Below are 21,519 nucleotides of genomic sequence, written 5' to 3'. Positions count from 1 at the left end.
AAAATATACCAAGAAAGTTAATATACCATTAACAATAATATACACATCACAAATCACCAGCATACAATGACTACGTCCCATACAAAAACAGTAACAACAACAACAACATGAATAGTGAAGGCTAAATCCCACTCTCTTTCTTCATAAAAGCTAACCCAAGCTTCGAAGTAGGTTGGACTAATTCGCTTCACTCACCCACACGTAATCCTCATAATCAAAGACTGCAAATTATGTAACAAAACATTCAGTAATATTAATGAAGATACTGATATAAAAATGTGTATATGTAAATAGGCTGTATAATAATAAGCTATGATTGATGTTGAAAAAAAAATTATGTACATTTACATTTAAAAAATCATACTCTACATTTTGTACTTTGTACTGAACAGAAAATGTAATAGTATGCTTTATTATATATATGTTTATGATTATAAACAAAATGTTATTACAGTTTAAAAAAATTAACTAAATGGCCTACAAAGATCTTCACATAAGCTAAACCAGTGGTTCGCCAAAGTGGTCAATATCCACCCCAGGGGTCGATATAACATTGATAGGGTCAATTCGGGCTCAGGAGTCGATTGGGGCTCGATAGAAAAATATAAGACATCATTGTACGGGTAATATTTAATTCGGTTAACTTGGATTACCTCCATCGTGAATGACAATGCAATTAAGAGTGAATCATGGGAACAGTGACATGAATAGAACCTGTAAGATGGAGCAAGGTCATGAAAATAGTTACGGATGCCAATGTAGTAGGCTAAAATGACTTATTTACCAATAAACGGATGTGAGAGGTTCCCTCCCGGCCGGCGCGGCAGGAGCGAGATTGCAACACGTGCGCGATTGCTTATTTACTTATACTTACACATATTCGATCCCAGTCTCATTTTTGCGTATCGACGTACAAGTGAGCGTTAATGTTCTAAACTTCATCAATATACATATTATAATTCAATCGTTATTTATTCACGAACTAAACTTCTCTATGTTGGAGAGTTGAGCAGGGCTGGTAGTTTTGTACATGCTATAGAAATATGTGAGTAGGTATATTATTTAGACTTATTACTTTTGCTTACTGAGTTCAATTTTAATTATTTTGTTACAACCCCAGTAGCCACAATGGTAGCTTCAGATTTTAAAAAGAAATGCAGACAATATTCGTTAGACTATTTGAAACTTGGGTTTATTGTTTCATTAAGAAACGAAACGAGACCTATGTGTCTTCTTTGTAAAAAATGTTTAGTAACGATGCAATAAAACCAGCAAAAAATGAAAGATCATCTTCAAAGACTCCATCCCGATAAGAAAGATAAAGATCTTGACTTTTTTAAAGAACTGAAAGATAAATACACACATCGACCAACTATAAAATCATTTATGATAGCACCTGTCGAAGTTGACAATAAATAAGGATTAACAGCCTCCTACAATATTTCTTTTAATATAGCAAAAAGGAAAACATATACGAATGCAGAGGGCATTGTTATACCCGCAAACAAAGAAGTAATTGAAACCATAATGAAAAAAGATTCTGGCCCTGTTTTAAAATGCTTACTATTGAGTGGGAATACCGTGAAAAGACGTATTGGTGAAATGGCTGAAAATGTAGAAAAAACTGTAGTATAAGAACTCAAAAATAGTAAGTTCTCCATGCAACTTGATGAATCTACATTCAATACTCCTATTCTTATGGCTTATGTAAGATATTATAGTAAAACCAAACATCAAATTATTGACGAATTTTTATTTGCAAAATATCTTGAAAGTGATGGAATGGGGTTGACAATTTTTCAGCGATTGGAGGAATATTTAAATAAGTATGATATTCCATTTACTAATATAACAGCAGTAGCCACAGATGGCGCACCTGCAATGGTGAGCCGTTATCGAGGTTTCACTGCCTTTATGAAAGAAAAAGTTCAAAGTATTGCACCGAAACCATTTGGTGGCAAAAACTCTTAGTTACGAACTGCATGATACTCTAAGAGTGTGTATTAAATCTATTAATCAAATTGGAGCTCATCCTCTTAAACCGCGATTGTTTGAAATAAATGATGAAGTATCAAACCAATTACTCTTGCATACTAAAGTAAGATGGTTGTCTAGAGGTGCAAGTCTACAAAGATTTGTTTAGTTGTTCGACTCAACCCTAGAGTTTCTTACAGATGTTAATTTGTTTTTGAGTGATGAACTGAAGAGAAATAAGAATCATATTTCCTATTTGGCGGATTTATTTTCAAAATTTAATGACGTACAGACCCGTCTACAAGGTAAAGATGTCACGATTATTCAAGTTCGGACGATTCTTTTAGGCTTCCAAGCTAAATTAGCCTTATTTAAATCATCATTGTTACGAAAAGATTTTCAGTACTTTTCGAATCTAAGCAGTTGGAAGTAAAAGATGAAGACTTAGAAATATACACAAAACATCTTCAAAATTTGAGCGATGATTTTAAATTTCGCTTTGCAGATTTTGAAAACATACACATTCCAGATTGGGTTATCACGACATTTTCTGCAGATATTGAAAATATCGAATGTAACTTACAAGATGAACTTACTGAATTGTCAGTTGATCTTGAAGTTAAGATGCTATTTAAAAATAGGACTTTAAGTTAGTTTTGTACGAATATAAATGTTGTAGAAAAATATCCAAAACTGTTTTAAGTGGTACATTTCCAAGCTCGTACATGGTTGAATCTGGTTTTAGTCATGTTAATTCCATTTTAACAAAACAAAGAAATAAACTAGATATAGATTTCCATGGCGATTTAAGGCTGAAACTTATTAATTTTGAACCCAGCATGGCTAATCTTGTCAAGAGTCACGAAGCACACCCTTCACATTGACAATGTTAGTAAATTCTATACTAAGTTAATCCAAGTCTTATTTTCATATACATAATGAAGATTATATTATTGTTATTTTGTTAATTAAATTATTTATTTATCAGTCCTATCAAATATGTAATGTTAAGGACGTCAAAAAGGTATCCCTTTGACATTAAGCCAATATAATAATATAAACTATATTATAAATACAATAAACACTGTAAATATAAAATAATCTAAAAACTCGCATAAGCATCTCTGTTGCTTGTCCTATTATAATTACGTAATAATAAAATAGAGGGGGTCGATAAAAAATCAAGAAACTCTTGAAGCGGTCGACGGTCAAAGACGTTTGGCGACCCGTGAGCTAAACAAATAGCTTTGAATTATGCTGACATAATCAACATTAATTACTTAAGCTGTTAATATTATTCTGCTTATTATTATGTAATACTTCTAAAAGATGATAGTATTAGGATTATTCGTTAATTTTAACATCAGTTGTAATAATAATAATGTACACATTGCTTGTGGAGTTCTGTTGTAAATGAAAACAATTTTAAATAAAATAATAAATAAATAAATAAATATTATTATTATTATTATTATTATTATTATTATTATTATTATTATTATTATTATTATTATTGGAGATGTTGTTGTTGCTGGTGGCAGAGAGACCACAAGAAGCAATTGAAAGAAAGCAAAAGTAAAAAATGGACTACAGAAGAAAACGAGGAAGTTATTCACACACACACATACTTTCTTATAAGTATTCTCTTCAGCCACCATTTTATCAAAGCTAACAATATTTATAATCTAATCCTATTTCTTCTAATTTATGCAACAGACTTTCGTGTAGTATGCCTTAGCAAAGTCCCAAGTTATCATAGTATATTTATTCTCTTTCAGCAAATTATTAAAACATTACACCCTTTTTTTTTTTTGTAAAGGTTTCTTTACCTTCGAACCGGACCTATAATATATATATCAACTGATTTTTGTATGCGAGTTCTCACCATTTTTTCTAAAATTCTCGCAATCACTCCAGGGATAATAGCATGTCGGTAATTAAACAAATCAATTTTCTCATCACCCTTGTACAAAAAATAATCAAACATTGTTTCCTTTCCTGTGGGAGATCTCCTGGGCTGTGTTTCTGCACAGGAGATCTCCCACATAATTTCCAACTGGGTGAGAAGCCTTTTCCGTTAATCTGAGCATTCCTTTATCATACCTGATGATTTCCCCCTTTTACTTTTATTGCAAAATTCCTACACAGATTATGTAACAGTCTAAACCACTTTCTAATTCACCTTCATCTCTTCAACGGGCGTTGTTGAAGCACTTTACCTTATGATGTATATATCAAATTAATAGATTTTAGCAAAGTGAGCAATCTTTAACCTGAGCAGTCAGTTACTTTTCATTCACCGAGTTCTCTTTCCCTATACCACTAGTAACTTTACTGGCTTCAGTTTTATATATTTCATAATTCCTGTCTTTCATATTCTCAATCTACGTATCTCCTGCTACAAGGTTGACATCGATATCACCTCTACTGTACATGTTTTCCGAATTCTAGTGATACATTCAAAAACTGCATCATTAAGCAGGTCTTCAAAGCTCATTTTCGTTCAGTAAAGGGTATTACGCTGTACAGACCACTGTACTCGTTCGAGTTTGTCATAATTTCAGATTTGTAGTTGAACATAGCTTTCCTTAACTGGAATATCTGTGGTTTGCTACTTCCCAGCTGAGTTCTGTATAATCGCTGTCACCAGCTAGTGAAAACGTCACATGTAAATGAGATCTCTTCTGATGCAATGATCAACTCTACTATTCTTTGACCTCGAGTTCCTTCTTTCACTTGGGTTTCAGAAACTTGTCTAGGCAGCTCAATAAATTCTCCTTCATTCTTCTTATTATTTTTTCTACTATCAAATTAATGTTAAAATAATTTATTTCATCAATATTTATTATATTTTTAATACCCATAAAGGTAATTTGGCGATGAATTACGTTATCTGAAACGGCTAGGCCTATAGCAAAAGTCGCCAATTTTTCATTTTGTTACTTTTGATTCACATCAGATAACCTGAAACTTCCAGCTCCATGGAACATTATTACCATTATTGCTTTCATGAGATTATATCCTAACTGGCCTCATGATATCATTATTATTATCCCCCACCTCTTCTATCTCTTTTGTCATTGTTGAAGATGCTACACCCTTTAGAGTCCATTCCAGGTACTCAGGTATCAATGTCACATTTCATTAATTCTACCAATGGTAGCCCACAACTAATTCACCGAGCCAATAAAAAGCGTATACACATTTCTTGAAAAGATGTCAACGGACAGTATGAGGAACAAACAGCCATGACACCCACCTCAACAAAATGTAGGACTTCTTTTCGCTACGATGACTGTGGTAATCGTACGCTGCATAGTATTCATAAGCGTACGATAGCGTTCAATGGGGATTTTGGGCCATCCTTCCTGTGGGCATGTAATGAGATCCTGGACCGTTATGGGGAGGACTTCGCCCAGACTTCACCCGACGATCGAGTTCATCCTACAGATGTTCGATAGGGTTGAGATCAGGTTTCAGAAACTTGTTTAGGAACAGCTCAATAAATTCTCCTTCACTCTTCTTATTATCTTTTCTGTTATCATGTTAATGTTGGAATAATTTAAGAAGCACACTCAAGTGTGATGACGTTAATGTCCACAAACAACGCAGTTGCAGCAGCAGCCTTATGATACAGAAACAACTGACTGTACCCTCTAAAATCGCCATAAAATAGGAACAAATGCATTGTCTAGAACGTTCAATTACATCTCGGGGTTCAATATTCGTCGAACCACAAACAGAGCTCCAAGGCCAAAACAGGAAAAGCAGAACCATATCATCACACTACATTCATAACTGGAGTTACATACTCTTGTACGAGACATCCGTATATCCAACACAACTACACCCGCCCATCTTCTCGGTATAGGGTGTAGCGTGATTCGTAGCACAATAACATAGTTTTCCTGGATTTGTAGTATATGACTTACGTTGGTTCCATAAAATTGCTAGGTTTCACACTAAGTGTACCGGAAAGTAGGCAGTGTACCTGTAATAGTGTTAATCATCATCATCTTCATCATGCTTTTCAAGTATTTATTTCTATAGTGGCCTGCTGCAGCCTTGGAAGTCGTCGTTGAATCTCTTTAGAGGATGTCCTGGTTTTCCTTTTCTTAATGGTTTGTACATTAAGGCTTGTTTTGGTAATCTTTCTGTTTTCATTCTTTCAACGTGTTCCATCCATTTATGTTTCTATTTTTGAATTTTTTCTATTACTGATTCCTGTTCATTTCTATTGTTATCGAATAGAGTATATTTTGCAGTTTTTCTCATAAATTTCATTTCAGCTGTTATTAATCTTCGTTTGGTTTTGTTTTATTGTCCAGATTTCACTTCCGTACAATAGGACTCGTAGGGCTAATGTATTGTATACTTTTAGTCTGGTTAGTTTTTTGAACTAGGTTAGTTTTTTGAACTAGGTTAGGTTTAAATATAAAGTTAATTGCACCTGTTATTTTTAAATATTTCGCAATTTTTAGGTTTATATCTTTTTCGTTTTCATATGTAATCACACATCCTAGGTAGTTAAATGAATTCGCCTGTTTCTAAAATCTTATTATCTATTATTATGTAGTTCTTATTGGATCTTGTGGTTTAAAGGCCATCGTTTTAATCTTATTTGTATTTAGTTATTTTTATATATACTTATGATAGCTTTTAGAATATTATTTCGTATTTGTCTTTCTTTTAATACGTTAAAGAAAATACTTCTTTTAACTTTATCAAATGCTTTCTCAAAGTTAATAAATGTAATATATTGTTACATTACATTTATTGTCATATATTGTATTATAAATTGTAATAGCGTTAGTGAATAGTATAAAATGCTGGAACTTATGCAACATAAAACACAATTTTTATGTATTTACACTATCGAATTAATTTTATCCGAAACGGCTTCATCGAAATGAAGCTATCACGTTTTATTAAACTTTACGAATTAATCATTTTTGTGTATAAGTATTCATTTTTGTGAATTTAAAAAAATATCGAATTTATCAGCTTTCTCTTGTGATTGCAAAAGACATTTTCATGATGTTTATATATTGGAAATCGTTTTTAAGATTTTTCTCAAGTGTCTGTTGTTTTCTTTAGCAGATAACATTCAAGTTCAAAGTTCCGCAAGGAGGAATAATAGCAATAGACAATCTAAATGGTATGCGTTTTACTTTCAGTTTAAAAACGTGAATAAAAATTACAATATCTTTGCAGAAACATTCAAATGATATTTCAGCAAAGGTGATGACAATCATTATAATAATAAAATATTCATATAATTAAGTGTGATTTTGTTGTAAAGCAAAATTCAGATTAGTGTTTTTGCAGATATGAGAAACAAATAGGTGCAAATCACAGTTCATAATTTTACAAATTCTTTCTCTTAAATATCAGTCCTTTCTCTTTCTCTTTGGCATAGCCTATAACCAAGTAACTATATAACAATTATAGGTTTATATACGAATCCTATGCATGAAATCCTTAACTTTAATGGATAGAATTCACAACTTATTTTGAATATCACATTGTTATACACCAATGCAGGAATGTTAAAGAACAAATCAACCGGAGAAATAAAGTCCAGCATTGTTAAAATTTATGAATCTTGGGAATTGAGGTCGTTCTTGATGTTAACGTTCATTATGACGATTAAAATGTTGGCAGAAGAGATTGAATATGGAAAAAAAAGGAGGGGCTTTTATTATTGGATTTCAGGAAGCCTAACCCTCAGAGATCAATAACATACTCAACTCCTATTCGGAACACCAATGCGAGACGACATGGAGTCCATAGCAGTTCAGAATAGATATTTATTACCTTAGTTAAAGAAGCAGTGAAAATATTCAAAGAGATAATTTATTATTAATATTATTATTATTATTATTATTATTAATATTATTATTATTATTATTATTATTATTATTATTATTATTATTATTATTACACGTATAGGATCAGCACACAGCAAAGAGGTACATGTAACCTGTGGAGTACCGCAAGGAGCTGTCCTATCTCCCATTCTATTTAACATAGACACACACGACAGAAGCCAACTCCCCCTAAAAAGTAAAATCTTCCAGTATGCAGACGACACGGCCATAGTATCCATTCACAACAATGCAAATATCGCTTACAAAAATATGCAACACGACATCAATCAAATCACTAACTGGTTAACCGAAAACGGCATATATATAAACCCTGGAAAAACAAAGCTAATGATATTCAAAAACCCCCAAACCTTGCCCATAGAAACTAAATATCTCACTATCAAACATTCATCCTCCTATACACAAAGTGCAGAACCTAAAATCACAACCATCACACAGGTGAAAACAACACGCTACCTTGGACTTCACTTCGATGCAGATCAAAGTTGGAATAGCCATACAAACTACCTACATACCAAGCTTAGGATAATAGCTAGCAAACTATACAGATTAAAAGACATTGCCCCAAACCACATAAAAATACTAATCTATAAAGCATTATGTGAAAACATTTTAAGATATGCAATCACATCATACGCATTCTGCACAGACTACAGACTTAACAGGCTACAATGGTTGCAAGATAAAATGATAAAACTGATATTCTGGGAACAACCCACTCTTATGCAGGAAGCATGGACAAAACACAAAATATTTAAGGTGAAACAATTACACCACTACACAGTCATGTTAAAACACTACTACAGCCCAACATATAGAGTAACCAGAACAACATATCAAATAACAAGACCACAATCAACAAACTACATAACATATAAGTACAACAATCACTACAGCAAAAGCCACCCGAAACTTCTACGTACCTGACATGATAAACAAACTGCCGTTCGACAACAGAAACCTAGGAACATACAGAGAGCTGAAACAGGCACTATATAAATATTATAGCAAGAATGAAAATTAGAGCAATTCCTGTTTCTCTCTCCCCCACCACACATACACACACACACAAACCTACGATAACCCCCCCCCCTCTCAAAAAACTACCACTACAAGAACACAAAGAAACAAACACACCATGTCTAAATCCAACCCTATTTTCACAACAAAAAAAAAGTTAAACTGTAATAGCAGTCGAAGTCTTTCAAGCACGTACCAACAAACAGTAAAATCAACACCTGGCTTGTGACCACTACAGGAACACAACCATGAAACCACCACCCTCTGTCATCTATTATCTTCCTCAGATAAGCTCTGCTAAGCTTCGAGGAAGAAAATTACTAACTTGCAAGTATCTGTTATACACACTTGTAATGCGTTATAAATATTATATACATATAATTACTACAGCAACTATGTATGCAATTCATCTGAGACATAAAAAAAAAAAATTCTGTATAATCCTTATTGTAAATACTGTAATTATTATTATTGTATGTAACTTATACTGAGACATAATAAAATGTAAAAAAAAATATATTATTATTATTATTATTATTATTATTATATCATATATTCATCTAATGATATATTCATATATTCAGATGAAATATTCAAAGAGATGAGGAAAAGCCAACAGTTGTTAATGGGAAGATTTTAATATGTGAGATTTACTAAAGTATGAAAAGCTGTGATAGACAGTAAATTTCTGGAGTAACTTCAGAAGTATTCGTATAGTTACCTGAAAAAATGCACTGAATCTACTAGACAGGGATAGGATTTTAAATTTCATAATAGTATCAGATCATATTAGTGATGACCATATTAATTACTTAGAATCTCTATGTAAAAGTGATTATACGCCCTTTGAGGGGAAAATTCAGACAAAGTAGAAATGGTAACTAGAAATCATCAGAGATGAAACTGCAAATAAAGCTAATTATGAAGGTAGAATAATGAATTAATACGTAAAGTGGAAGGGATTATGTATATGAATGACAGTATTCAAAAGTGAGTAACAGTGATGAATATACATCTCACATAATTTATCCTAATTTTAAAACTGTATTTATCTACAGAAGTAAATTTCACAAAAAATGTCAATTGTTATTAGTCAACTTAATGAATAATCAAGCCCCGAAAGAAATACATCCTAAGAAAAAGATATTCATGGCTATCATAAATCGGATGTAGATATAACAGAAAAAATAGCAAACTTTGAAAAATGATTAATCGGAATTGTTAAGAGTATTCCTATACGTTTTCATTGACACGTTAAAAAATAATAAAATATAAAGGAATTGAATGCAACCGCTGATAACCTATAGGGACAATTCTGAATGATGCAACTGCGGCTGCAACAAAATTAAATTAGTATCCGTACGTAGGTATATGAACAATAATCAGAGAGGTTGTCCAAGTGGTTAGCATATTCATTCTCCAATCATTCCGAGTTTCGATTCTAACATGAGGGTGGATATGAGTGGATATCTTTAGGTGGTAGATGAATTTCATTAACAGGCTGTAATTATCACGCTGCTTACTGTTAGTCTGAAAATAAAAGGTCAATCTTTGGTTTTAAAATCAAGAGTATTTAACCTCATTCATCCCACCGTATAGCAATATTAAATGTATTATAGACTTACAGCCCTACTTTGGTGGGATTCGCATAAGGAAAAAGAAGTAGAAGAGGAAATTCTGCTGAAAAAAAAAACAGATTTTATGTAATATGCATATTTTTTATATATGCAAATAATATACATATACACACCTCTCACCTTATGACAATTCATAATGTTAGTGGTGTAGATTATATTGCGTTTAGTAGTCATCATCTTTATCAGCCATTGTCGATCCACTGCTGGATGAAAGCCTTTCCAAGATTAGTCCAAAGCTGTCTGTCCATTGCTATAACTCCACACTGATGATATCATCAATCCACCGTGATATAGGTCGGCATCTTTGTCGTTTTTTCTCTCGTGGTATCCAATCCAGTACTTCTTTTGTCCATCTTTGATTTTGTCTTCGAGCAATATGTCCAGCCCATTGCCACTTCAGATGTTTCACTCTTTCAATAATGTCAGAGACTTTGGTTTGATTTCTTATTCGTGTATTCCTTTTGTGATCCAATCTTATGATACCAAGCATAATTATTTTCATACTAAATTGTGTTGTTCTTAATTTTTGAATTTCCGTTGCTTTCAGTGTCCATTTTTCACAGCCATATGTCAGTATAGGAAGAATACACTGGTTAAAAAATTTTCTTTTCAGACATAATGGTAGTTGGCTTTTGAATATTGAATGTACTTTTCCAAATGCTTTCCACCCATGAATCGTGCGCCTTTTAATTTCGTCCATGATATTTTGTTCCATTTATATCTGTTGTCCGAAGTATATGTAATGATCTACTTGTTTCATCATTATTGATTTTTATTATTTCCGGTTGAACATAGCTATTGAACACAACTTGGGTCAACTTTACGTTTATTTTTAGGCCAGCTGTTTTCTAGCAATTTGGAGTTCATGGATACCAATCTTCAATTCATGCGCAATTGAAGTAAAGATAACTATATCATCTGCAATGCGTAAATGGCTTAAATATCTTCCATTTATCTTCAGACCTTTTCCTTTCCAATCAGGACGTTTGAATATTTCTTCTAGGCACGCTATGAATAATTTTGGAGATATTGTGTCCCCTGTCTTATACCTGTCTGTATTCCCACAATAGCGATGTTTTCATTGAAATGAATTGCCGCTGTGGCATTGGTGTATGCTGATTTGATGGTGCTGATGTATGGCTCCTCCACTTGTTGGTTTAGTAATGCTTTAAGTATTGCACAAGTTTCAAATGAATCAAGGGCTTTCTCATAGTCAATGACACCAAAGCATAGTGGTAATTGATATTCATTACACCGTTCAATAATCTGCTGTACAACTTGAATATGGTCCATTGTATTAAAGCCCCCTCGAAAGCGTGCCTGTTCTTTTGGGTGTGGATAGGTCTGGAGTCGCACAAAGTCTATGAGCTAAGACTTTTGTAAACACTTTGTAAACCACTGATAGTACACTGATAGGTCGGTAGTTCGTCAAGTCTTCTATCTCTCCTTTTTTGTGTAGCAGAATTAGGGTAGCCTTCTTCCATGTTGGTGGTGCATAAGTTTTCTTCAGGCATAATGTAAATAGTTTTGCTAAGAGTTTGTAGATTATTTCTCCATCTGTTTTTAGAAGTTCAGCTATAATTCCATCCTCACCTGCAGTCTTCCCATTTTGCAAGCTTTGGATGCTCCACATAACTTCTGGGAAAATCTGTGGTACTTCAGCTGTATCGTAGTTGTCTTTTCTTCATTTAATTCATCATCTTGATATAATACTGAGTAAAATTCTTCAACCATTTTTTCTATAGGATATTTATCTCTAGTGATGGTCCCGTCTTGCAGTTTGACTGCAACCATTGTTTGTTCATCAATTGCTGTTTGGCTTTTTTTAGACTACGGTTGTTTTCAATTGTTTGTTGTATGAATTAACAATTGAATTTCCTTATTCTGTGATACGTTTTCTGATCGTTTTTCACAATTTAATGTATTCAAATTTATTCTATAGGTCAATTGATTGTTTTATTTCTTTTCGTCTCTTCATAAGCTGTTTTGTTTCTTCAGAGATTTTGTCTTGTTTCTGTTCTGTAGTACCAGGTATTTCAAGTGAGCATTGTAAAAGGATTTGGGTAATAAAGGCATTACTTTATGATAGATCAGCATTGTCATCTACAATAAGATGTTTAAATCAATTGTTTAGTTCGTGTTGGAATATATCTTTTTTAATGTTGAGTTTGTGTACATCTATGTCTTGCTTTGATCTCCGAAACATTTCCTTCTTTCTTTTTGGCAGTTTATTTGGATTTTACTGCGTACCATACGATGGTCCGTTTAGTATTAAAAAGATATCAAGATTCATCAATCTGCTGTTGATTATATTCAAGGAATTCCTGAGATTATATTCCGGCAATTCACTTTTAATCGTATTCACCAAATCACTAAGATTAGAAATAATGCCTTCTAATTTTCCACTGTAACATAAACAAAGTAAAAGAAAATTAATTAGGAATCATATCTCGATATCATTCACACGGAAGATTTGTGGAAGGAGTGCATATTTTCAAAGAAACAATCATTTGCATAAATCTGCTTAAATTTTATAAGGTCAAGAGAAAATATACTAATTTCATGGCTATCATGAAATATATTTTGATTTCAGCAACTTCTCTGGTAGTATTTCACATAAGAAGCATCTGCTGACTAATACTTTCAAACAGCTAATAATTAATACTGCATCAGTTAGATAGAAATTGACAGATAGATTGTCGACAGAACGCAATGATTACAAGAGATGTCTTGTAACTGCTAAACAGGAGCTAATTACTTCAGAGTTCGGTTTAATGATTTAGGTTCAAATATAATTAATTACAATTTTTCACTTTTATAAGAATGTGAACGTGGAGATGTACTAACCAGCTGTACGAATGACCAAAGTTCTATTTTAGAATATCAGAAGAATGAACGGAATGTAGAGATTACCAAATCCCATACTTCTTCAAACTCCATATCCTATGATTCTAATCCTTGATTTTATAGCCATTCGTTACTTAAATCCGAACGTTCCAAGGAAACACACTGCGAACAAAACTGCCCTGTATTTTCCTGGCTTCCTATTCGAGACAGAAGTCCTCATCTGTACAAGTCATAGTATAGCAGTCGCCCAACCTTAAAATAATACTGTTCGCGCTTTCAGCCTGTAAAACCACGTGATGTTACGGGTCGACATACACTGGTTGGAAATAAGTTCATGGACACTTTAGTATGAGGAACAAATAGCAATAGCGCCAAACGTAATAAGATGTAAGACCATCTTTCACTGCGATGACTGCAGAAATCCTACGAGGCATTCTTTCTACATGTGGCCGTCCCTTGACCTCATCTGACGCTCCAGTTCATTCCATAAATGCTCAATATGGTTGGAATCGTGAGTTCTGTGGAGGCCACTCAAGTGTGGTGACGTTCATGTCCGCAAACCACGCAGTTATAGAAGCATCCTTATGACACGGTGCATTATCTTGCTGAAAGAGTCATTGGTCAGTTCCTACTTTGTGATGTAGAAACACCACAAAGTAGGAAGCATTGCATTGTCCTTCAGATACCATGGCACCACAGAAGTCTGAGACCAAAAACCAGCACCATACCATCACACCGACACCTCCGAATTTCATAGTTGGGGTTACGCACTCTGGCAGGAGACGTTGAACGGACTCTTGCCCCACCTATACCCACCATCTGCTCAGTAGTGGGTGTTGCGTGACTAATCGCTACCCCCAACACAACTTTCGAGCTTTCACTTCCACTGTAAACGTTCTTTGTATCACGAAGACGACGTTGCATGTTGGTTCGGGTAATGGTGCTTGCATATTGCTGTCATACCATGGAAACACATGTTGTGAAGCTCAATTCTGAAAGTTTTTGCACCGATTCTGGTTCCAGTTGAAGTCTGGAACACCTTGTTCAACGTGTGGGACTACCAATGGCGGTTTATTCATACTATTCTTCGTTGCATCTTACGATCACATTCGGTGAGTGTGAAGGGTAGGACTTGCACTTGATTCCCTTAACTTCCATGTCAGTATGGTATTATTTATTGTTGTCCTGGGATGGACTAATTTGACAACAATTTGACGAACAGATATTTGCTTGCAATAGAGCCTGTTTCAAACTCTAGCAGTTTCCTTTTCAGAGTGATTTCGCCCGGACTCAGATGCACTGGGTTGGAAACATCACATTCCTCCAATTTATGTGTTACAATCACGTGACTCTTTACACAGCACGATGTCCCTTGCCCATGGATTGGTGCGCGTTGACTTGTTACCAAGCAGTGTACTTACGGGTCCAGAGCCTCTCATCTTCCGTTTTCATTCTATCTTACCATTTTCTCCAAACGCTACAACTTCCAGCTGTTCAAAAAATACGCCAACAGGCGCATTCTTTATTCTCATCCACTGCCTCACACCAGGTACGCTCATATGATAGGTTTGAAGAGCTGTTTTGATATATGAAAGTATAAAGTGTTGATACATGAAAGAAATAACTACAAAATGACTGGACAGTCATCAAAATGAATTAATGAATTTAAGGATTGATGTATTTCTTTGGTAGGGAATAGACATGGATACTGAAAAGACAAGTAAGCAGATAGCATAGCTTAGGAGATTACAGCAGAATGTAAATTATGATAGTGTTATATGTTTGCTCAGGACATTTTACTAATAAGACTCACAAATTTACCCTTCTGTATCTTTAAAGCAAAAATATTTTTATGTGTGATTATACAACCATATTGCTCATTGTATAATGTAACTTAATGAGCAATATACGACCATATTGCTCATTACGGTTGTATAATCTCGTAAGGAAATATTTTCGAAAGATATTAGCTATTCTTCAGCATTTAAATTAATGATTTAAAAATAAACTTATATAAATATGATAGCGTTTTGCTAATAAAGGAACTATTTTTGCAAAATAAAAAATTTAAAGAAACGAGATTTTAGTTTGAACTCTTTTATTATTCTCTCTCTGTGTTAACAGGGTGCAAAACGTATACATTGTAAAACTGGACAAGATAACAAAATCTGATTTATTTTATCTTTCCACTTGAAATAATCATCTGGATTCTTGATCATCGCGGTTGGCAGTAATTTAAAATTAAATAAATAAAATATTATGAAAGAATTAAACCAAGAACCAGTAATAGAAAAAATTAAAAAATATAAACATAAATGGATGCAACACGTTCAAAGAATGAAAACAGAAAGATTACAAAAACAAGCCTCCTTAAAGTTCAAGCCATTAGGAAAAAGAAAACCAGGACGTCCTCTTAAACGATTCAACGATGACTTCTAAGGCCGGAACAGGCCATGCTAGGCCTAAATCCTTGATACGTATGATGATGATGATGATGATGATGATGATTAAACCTATAAAGTGAATGTGTTTAAAGCAAATATTAATCCCTGAGATCAGCAAACCATTTTGGATCATATTGAACAAATTAATGAGATTAGAAACAATACCGTCCATTTTTTTACTTCAATTTAGAAATTAGAGGAATTCTCAACTGATTTCCGCTAATGTTTAGAAATTCAGGAATCCCAAATAATGTTCGAGTGCAGTTTAGTTTAGTTTAGTTTAGGGCTGCCAACAATTTAAAAATATTGGAGTGAGAGCATGAAATAGAGATATATAGTTCAATTTTCAAAGCGGTGAGCTTAACCCCACAACTGACCACGACGTCTATAGATGTCGAGCTAAATCTGGATACGAAGCTCTGAAACCCATTGAATAACATAGATAAGAAGTGCAATTTGGTGTCACTATTTCATCCCCATTGCCGGTAGGGAGAGTTCTCTGGAGAAAAAAAAACAAGTTTGCATAGCTGCGGAAAATATGATTAAACTTGAACCTACTTAAAAAAGCCTAGAAAAAGTTAATCTAGTTGGAGACCAGTATCGAACTTATACCATCTCTCTTCTGGAATCAAACATCACGGAAGGGAGTACTATCATATCAATTTTTCGGAAGATATTTTAAGGCCCGTCAACTACAACCCCATAGTCTGATTAATATAAGCCAATAATACTCGGAATGTTTAGTAAAATATCTCTGAAATATTTCTGTGCTTTAGAAGCTAAGAACTCGAACATAAAACAGATAAGTTCATTCGAACCAGAAGGTTCTTGTTATATGATGATTCCTTTTTTCTCTTTCATTGCTTGTGACCCGTCAGTTGCAACAGTGATTGGAATAATTTAAAATCACTTTTAAAATAAGCACATTTCTGAAAAGTTACTCAGGATTGACCAAGAAATATTTCAGTTTATTGTTAGATTAAAAGGCAAATATATTTTTGTAGAAATGTAAAAAAATTCCAAGCTTTCAACCTAACTTTATTTTTTTTTCTCCTGACCTACATGTTAATATTCATTTCAAAATATTACAATAATTTTTTTAAAATAAAATTTTTATTTTTGTTTTTTGTTTTTATCTTTGTTTAACAGCAACTATAGAAAAGGAAAAACCACAACTTGGAATTAAATAGTAATACTATAATATTACTCTCTCTTTCTCTCTCTACCACACTCAACCTTTTGAAATTTAAATTCAGGAATTAAAATTTCGCAATAAAAACAAAGGAAATAGTTTAAAAGAGAAAGTAAACCTTCTCATCATGTTTGAGGTCAAACTGTAGTCTAGACTTTGTCCTTTCCAGGACATCTTCTTCTCCTCCTTACATGATCCACAAGTGACAATTCTACCTATTTCAATGAATTGCATATATGAAAGAAGATCTTTGTTGCGTAATATTTCAAATTTTTGTTTGTGACCAGACGAACGGGAATACTGTGATCTTAATTATTTAAAATCGCTTTCTAAATAGTATATTTTGGACAAGGAATATCTGATTTAGTTTGTTTCTTCTCTCAAAATCAAAAAATCTTATAAAATATGAGAATATTCTATTTAAATATTTTTTCTCTTTGTTTCAGCCACTCTAAATAACACGGAAAAACCACAACATAGAAGTAAGTGGTAATTACTATTATATTAATATAACAGAACTATATTTCTTATTATATTTGAAACTTTATGCCAACCTAATTAAAATTGCTCATTTATATTTTTTCTATCATGAAAATAAGTATAAAGAGGAAACAAAACTTCTGAACTTGTTTCAGTTCGAACTGCATTCGAGTCTTCTGGTCCTTTGCCGAAGCATCTTCTTTCCATCCTTACATGATCGACAAATGACAACTTTTTTCATTTCAAATAATTGCATATGTGGACCAGAAAATCCGTGTTACATAATTTTTCAACATTTTCTAAATTAATTCTCGGAACCCAATCATTGGAAACACAGTGATCTTAATTATTTCAAATTGCTTTCTAAATAGTATATTCAGGAATGATGACTTAGAATTGAGTTGGAAATGTCTGAATGTATTTTGCTCTTTTCTTAAAATCAATGTTTTTAAAATAAAAAGAATATTCTGTTTAAATATTCTTTTTGGTTTGACAACCATTGCAGAAACCGAAGAACCACAGCCTTCAAGAAAGTTGTGCTCTATTTGTAATCGATTATATATGAAACTTTTTGTGGAGCAGACGTAATTAAAATTGTTCTTTCTCGTTAAGAAGGAAGCAAAACTTCTAAACTTGTTTGAGCTCAAACTGTAGTCGACTCTTCTGGTCCTTCGCCAAGGCATATTCTGTACTTCCTCACATGCATCATAAATGTATGCTCTTTTTAGTTCGTATCGACCAGAAGATTCTTATTATATCAATTTTCACTTTTACTCCATCAGTTCTTGTTACCCGACAATTGGGAAACACTGATCGGAATCATTTAAACGGCTTTAAAATTTCTGAGTGATTTGGAATTGAATTTAGAATAGCTGAGTTTATATTTGGTGAGATAAATATCAAAAATAATTTTAAAATATTAGAATAGTCGATTTAGATGTTTCTTTTTCTTTTATTTAGCAGCAAATGTACAAAACGAAAAACTACAACCTCTAGGTAAATATTACTCTGTTTGTTTTATTTATTGTGTATGAAAATTTATTTTAGAAATTATTAAAACTGCTCATTTATATATTGTTTCTTTGATCTTCGCCATGGCAACTTCTGCCGTTTCATTCATTCACCTCCCTTATATCCTAATTGTTCCAGAATAACATTATTCTCAGATAAGGGTATCGTCTTGGAGTGAAAATCACATCTCTCTACATTACATACGTACAGATCTGCATGTTTCCTCTGAGAGTTGACCAGAAACATCCGAAAAAAAGAAAAAAAAATAATGTGGCCAATAGGACTGCTTGTCCAGATGGAATTCCTCAAACTGTACTCAAGCGGTGTTTCAGACATAACACCAATTCCGTAATATCTTCATACGCTATCATACACATATAACATCTGTCCAAAAGCATGAAGGCAAGCCTTCATGCTTTTGGACAGATGTTATATTTCTAGCAAGCCTTTATCCAGCTCGTACCAAAAGGTATGACAAAAGCTGCGCATCAAGCATGCGTTCTATTGCTCCCATCTCGAAAAAGTGTACTAAAGCTTAGAATCGGCCATCTGACTGCTAGTATTTAAAGGCCCGCTAAATAACTAATGATTACTAGAATGGATTCCATCACTTCTATTGTTACATCGGCTAATCCGAGAATGAAAGAGACATGAAATTTTTCTAGAAACTAATGTGCTGGTTCTTGACATTTCCTTACCAAGCTATCTTCTTTAGAGAAATTTGTCTGTTCTGATTTTTCACCTGTGCCTTAGCAGCCAAAAGCATATAAGCATTTGTTCACACTCTTCCGTTGGTACCTGAAAATTCATCTAAAACAAGTTCATCGAAAGAGCGATAATTCATCGAATAAACAAATAATCGAAAACAATTTAACGAATAGTATTTCCTTGAAAAAGCAATTGATCGAATAAATAGTTCATTAAACAATAATTCATCGCACGACACTTACTCGCAAAAGTAAATGGACGAAAAAATTATTCAACGATAATTTTTCGATGAATATTTTCGTAATTCAAGGAAAGATGAATTTTTTGAAAATTATTGTTTCAATTGTTTGTTAACAGACTTTTTATGCACTTTGCAAATCTCATGTTTGAGCATATTGCACTGTCAGAAAGTTATTGCAATATAACTTGTCGATATGTTGTATTTTTTTATACCTAAATGTACAATATCTACCAATAATCGACCGGACGATTTAGCAATTTACAATTGATACCAGTAGGAGAACCATGAAATCGGGTATGTCCATATTTGGATTTGATCACTTCCTGCTATTATGTCTATACATGGCAGGAGCATCAAAAACAAAGGGGTCGAGTTCGTTACTTTATTGAATATGATGTGGCCTAAGATTGTTTGCATTAGTGAAAGCTGGCTATCAGAATCAGATATTGTAATTAGGACGAGTTTAATAGGTATACTATTTTTAGGAATCACAGAAGAGATAGGAGAGGAGGAGTAGTACTACTAATGATATCAGATGACTTAAGTCTAGTTAGAGTAGAAACACAAGAAAACAATAACGGTAATAATGTAGCACGTAGCGGTGAGTTTGAGTCTATCTGGTGTGAAGTGGAAGTTAACTGAATGAAATATATGGTGGTGTATTGCTACAGACCTAGCGGAACAGTTGCTGGGGAAGAGGAAATGCATCGCCATTTTAGCCTTATGGGTACCAAACTAGTAATCATTATGGGTGACTCTAATTTTCCAAACATTGATTGGGTAGATTTCGCAATAATTGTTGCGAAACAACTTCCTCAAACAGTATGTAACAAGAGAAACTCGAAGTCAAAGAGTGTTGGATTTGCTCATAACTTCAGAAGGGATCTCTGTTGCGAATATCGCTATTTTATCACCAATTGGTGACAGAGATCGTGTTGTGATTTCTGGGGAAGTATCTAATTGTATTCGTGTTCTGATTAAAACAGCTTACATGCTGTTAGAAATTGTAGTTTCTAGCTTTGAAGTAAACATAACTTGGTAGAAATTATGATTAACTTAGGAAAATACCATGAATAGTCCCATGGTATCAGTTACTGAATGGAGAAAATGTCAACAATGCATGGGAATCTTCTAAAGAGTGCTTAAATCAGACGGTATCAAATTGTATCCCTGTTGTTCGATTAATAAATAGGTTGGTAGTAAAATGGATTTGCAACCTTATTAAACTCACAAGAAGAAGGTGATGTGGAAAATATCTTGAGAATAAGAGTGAGAGATGTTACGAAATATATAAATCTCAGGCAAGAAAAGTAACGAGTACTGTGTGGAAAGTTAAATCGGAGTATGAAAAGAAATTGGCCATACAAGCGAAAGGAAATCCAAAAGAAATTGTATCGTTATGCCACAAACAAAACAAAGAATGAATGTGAAAGAATAACTTTATTGAATGCAGATGGTACTCGAGTGTCGAAAGCTAAGGAGCTTGTTCAGTTAATGGGTGCTCATTTTGCTAAAATAGATTAACCAGATGTATGTAACATGGTGCACAGTGCTATTGCTGCATTGGATGAAGAGTCAAAGGTTCATGAAAATGAGGTTGAAGATCTATTGCATAACCTGAATATAAATTTGTCTATAGGGGACAAATGGAATATCAGCCCTTTGCTAAAGGAATGTTCAGCTGAATTGGCTAGGCATTTCACATGTTTGTATAATTTGAGTCTCAGCTCAGGAATGATACCACAGGAATAGAAGGAATGTAAGCTAGTTCCATTGTACAAGGGTGGTGCAAAAACTAATGTGTTTAAGTTGTACCGACTTTTCAGTATCTCTGGTGTGGTAATGATACTTTTAGAGAAGTTATTAAGAACTTGCATCATAAATGGATATAAAAACATGCTATACTCTGCAAGGAACAGCACGGGTTTTCTAAAGGAAGGTCATATTTTAGTAATTTGCTCATATTTTATAACTACATTACGGTCGAGTTGGATACAGGGAATTGATACCCTACGATAATGTTGGATTTTTCTAAGGCATTTGATAGGATACCACACTAAAGGCTATTGCATAA

The 21,519-nt window shown here is 33.4% G+C and overlaps 1 protein-coding gene across 1 annotated transcript in view; it reads left to right on the top strand.

Moving 5' to 3' along the window:
• LOC150110350 (uncharacterized) overlaps nt 1-21,519 on the top strand; it is a 163,440-nt gene that overhangs the window by 36,289 nt on the left and 105,632 nt on the right. Inside the window, exons 4-6 of the mRNA XM_090396379.1 lie at nt 7,072-7,132; nt 17,452-17,487; nt 18,446-18,481. Coding sequence (XP_090252505.1) covers nt 7,072-7,132; nt 17,452-17,487; nt 18,446-18,481 — 133 coding nt within the window. The remainder of the gene's footprint in view (nt 1-7,071; nt 7,133-17,451; nt 17,488-18,445; nt 18,482-21,519) is intronic.

The sequence above is a fragment of the Typopeltis vanoorti genome, chromosome 1 (genome assembly GCF_054136105.1).
Source record: "Typopeltis vanoorti isolate ZY-2024b chromosome 1, IOZ_Tvanoo_1.0, whole genome shotgun sequence".
NCBI lineage: Eukaryota > Metazoa > Arthropoda > Arachnida > Uropygi > Thelyphonidae > Typopeltis > Typopeltis vanoorti.
Note: the sequence above shows the minus strand (reverse complement) of the source record. Positions and strands in the feature narration are given on the sequence as shown.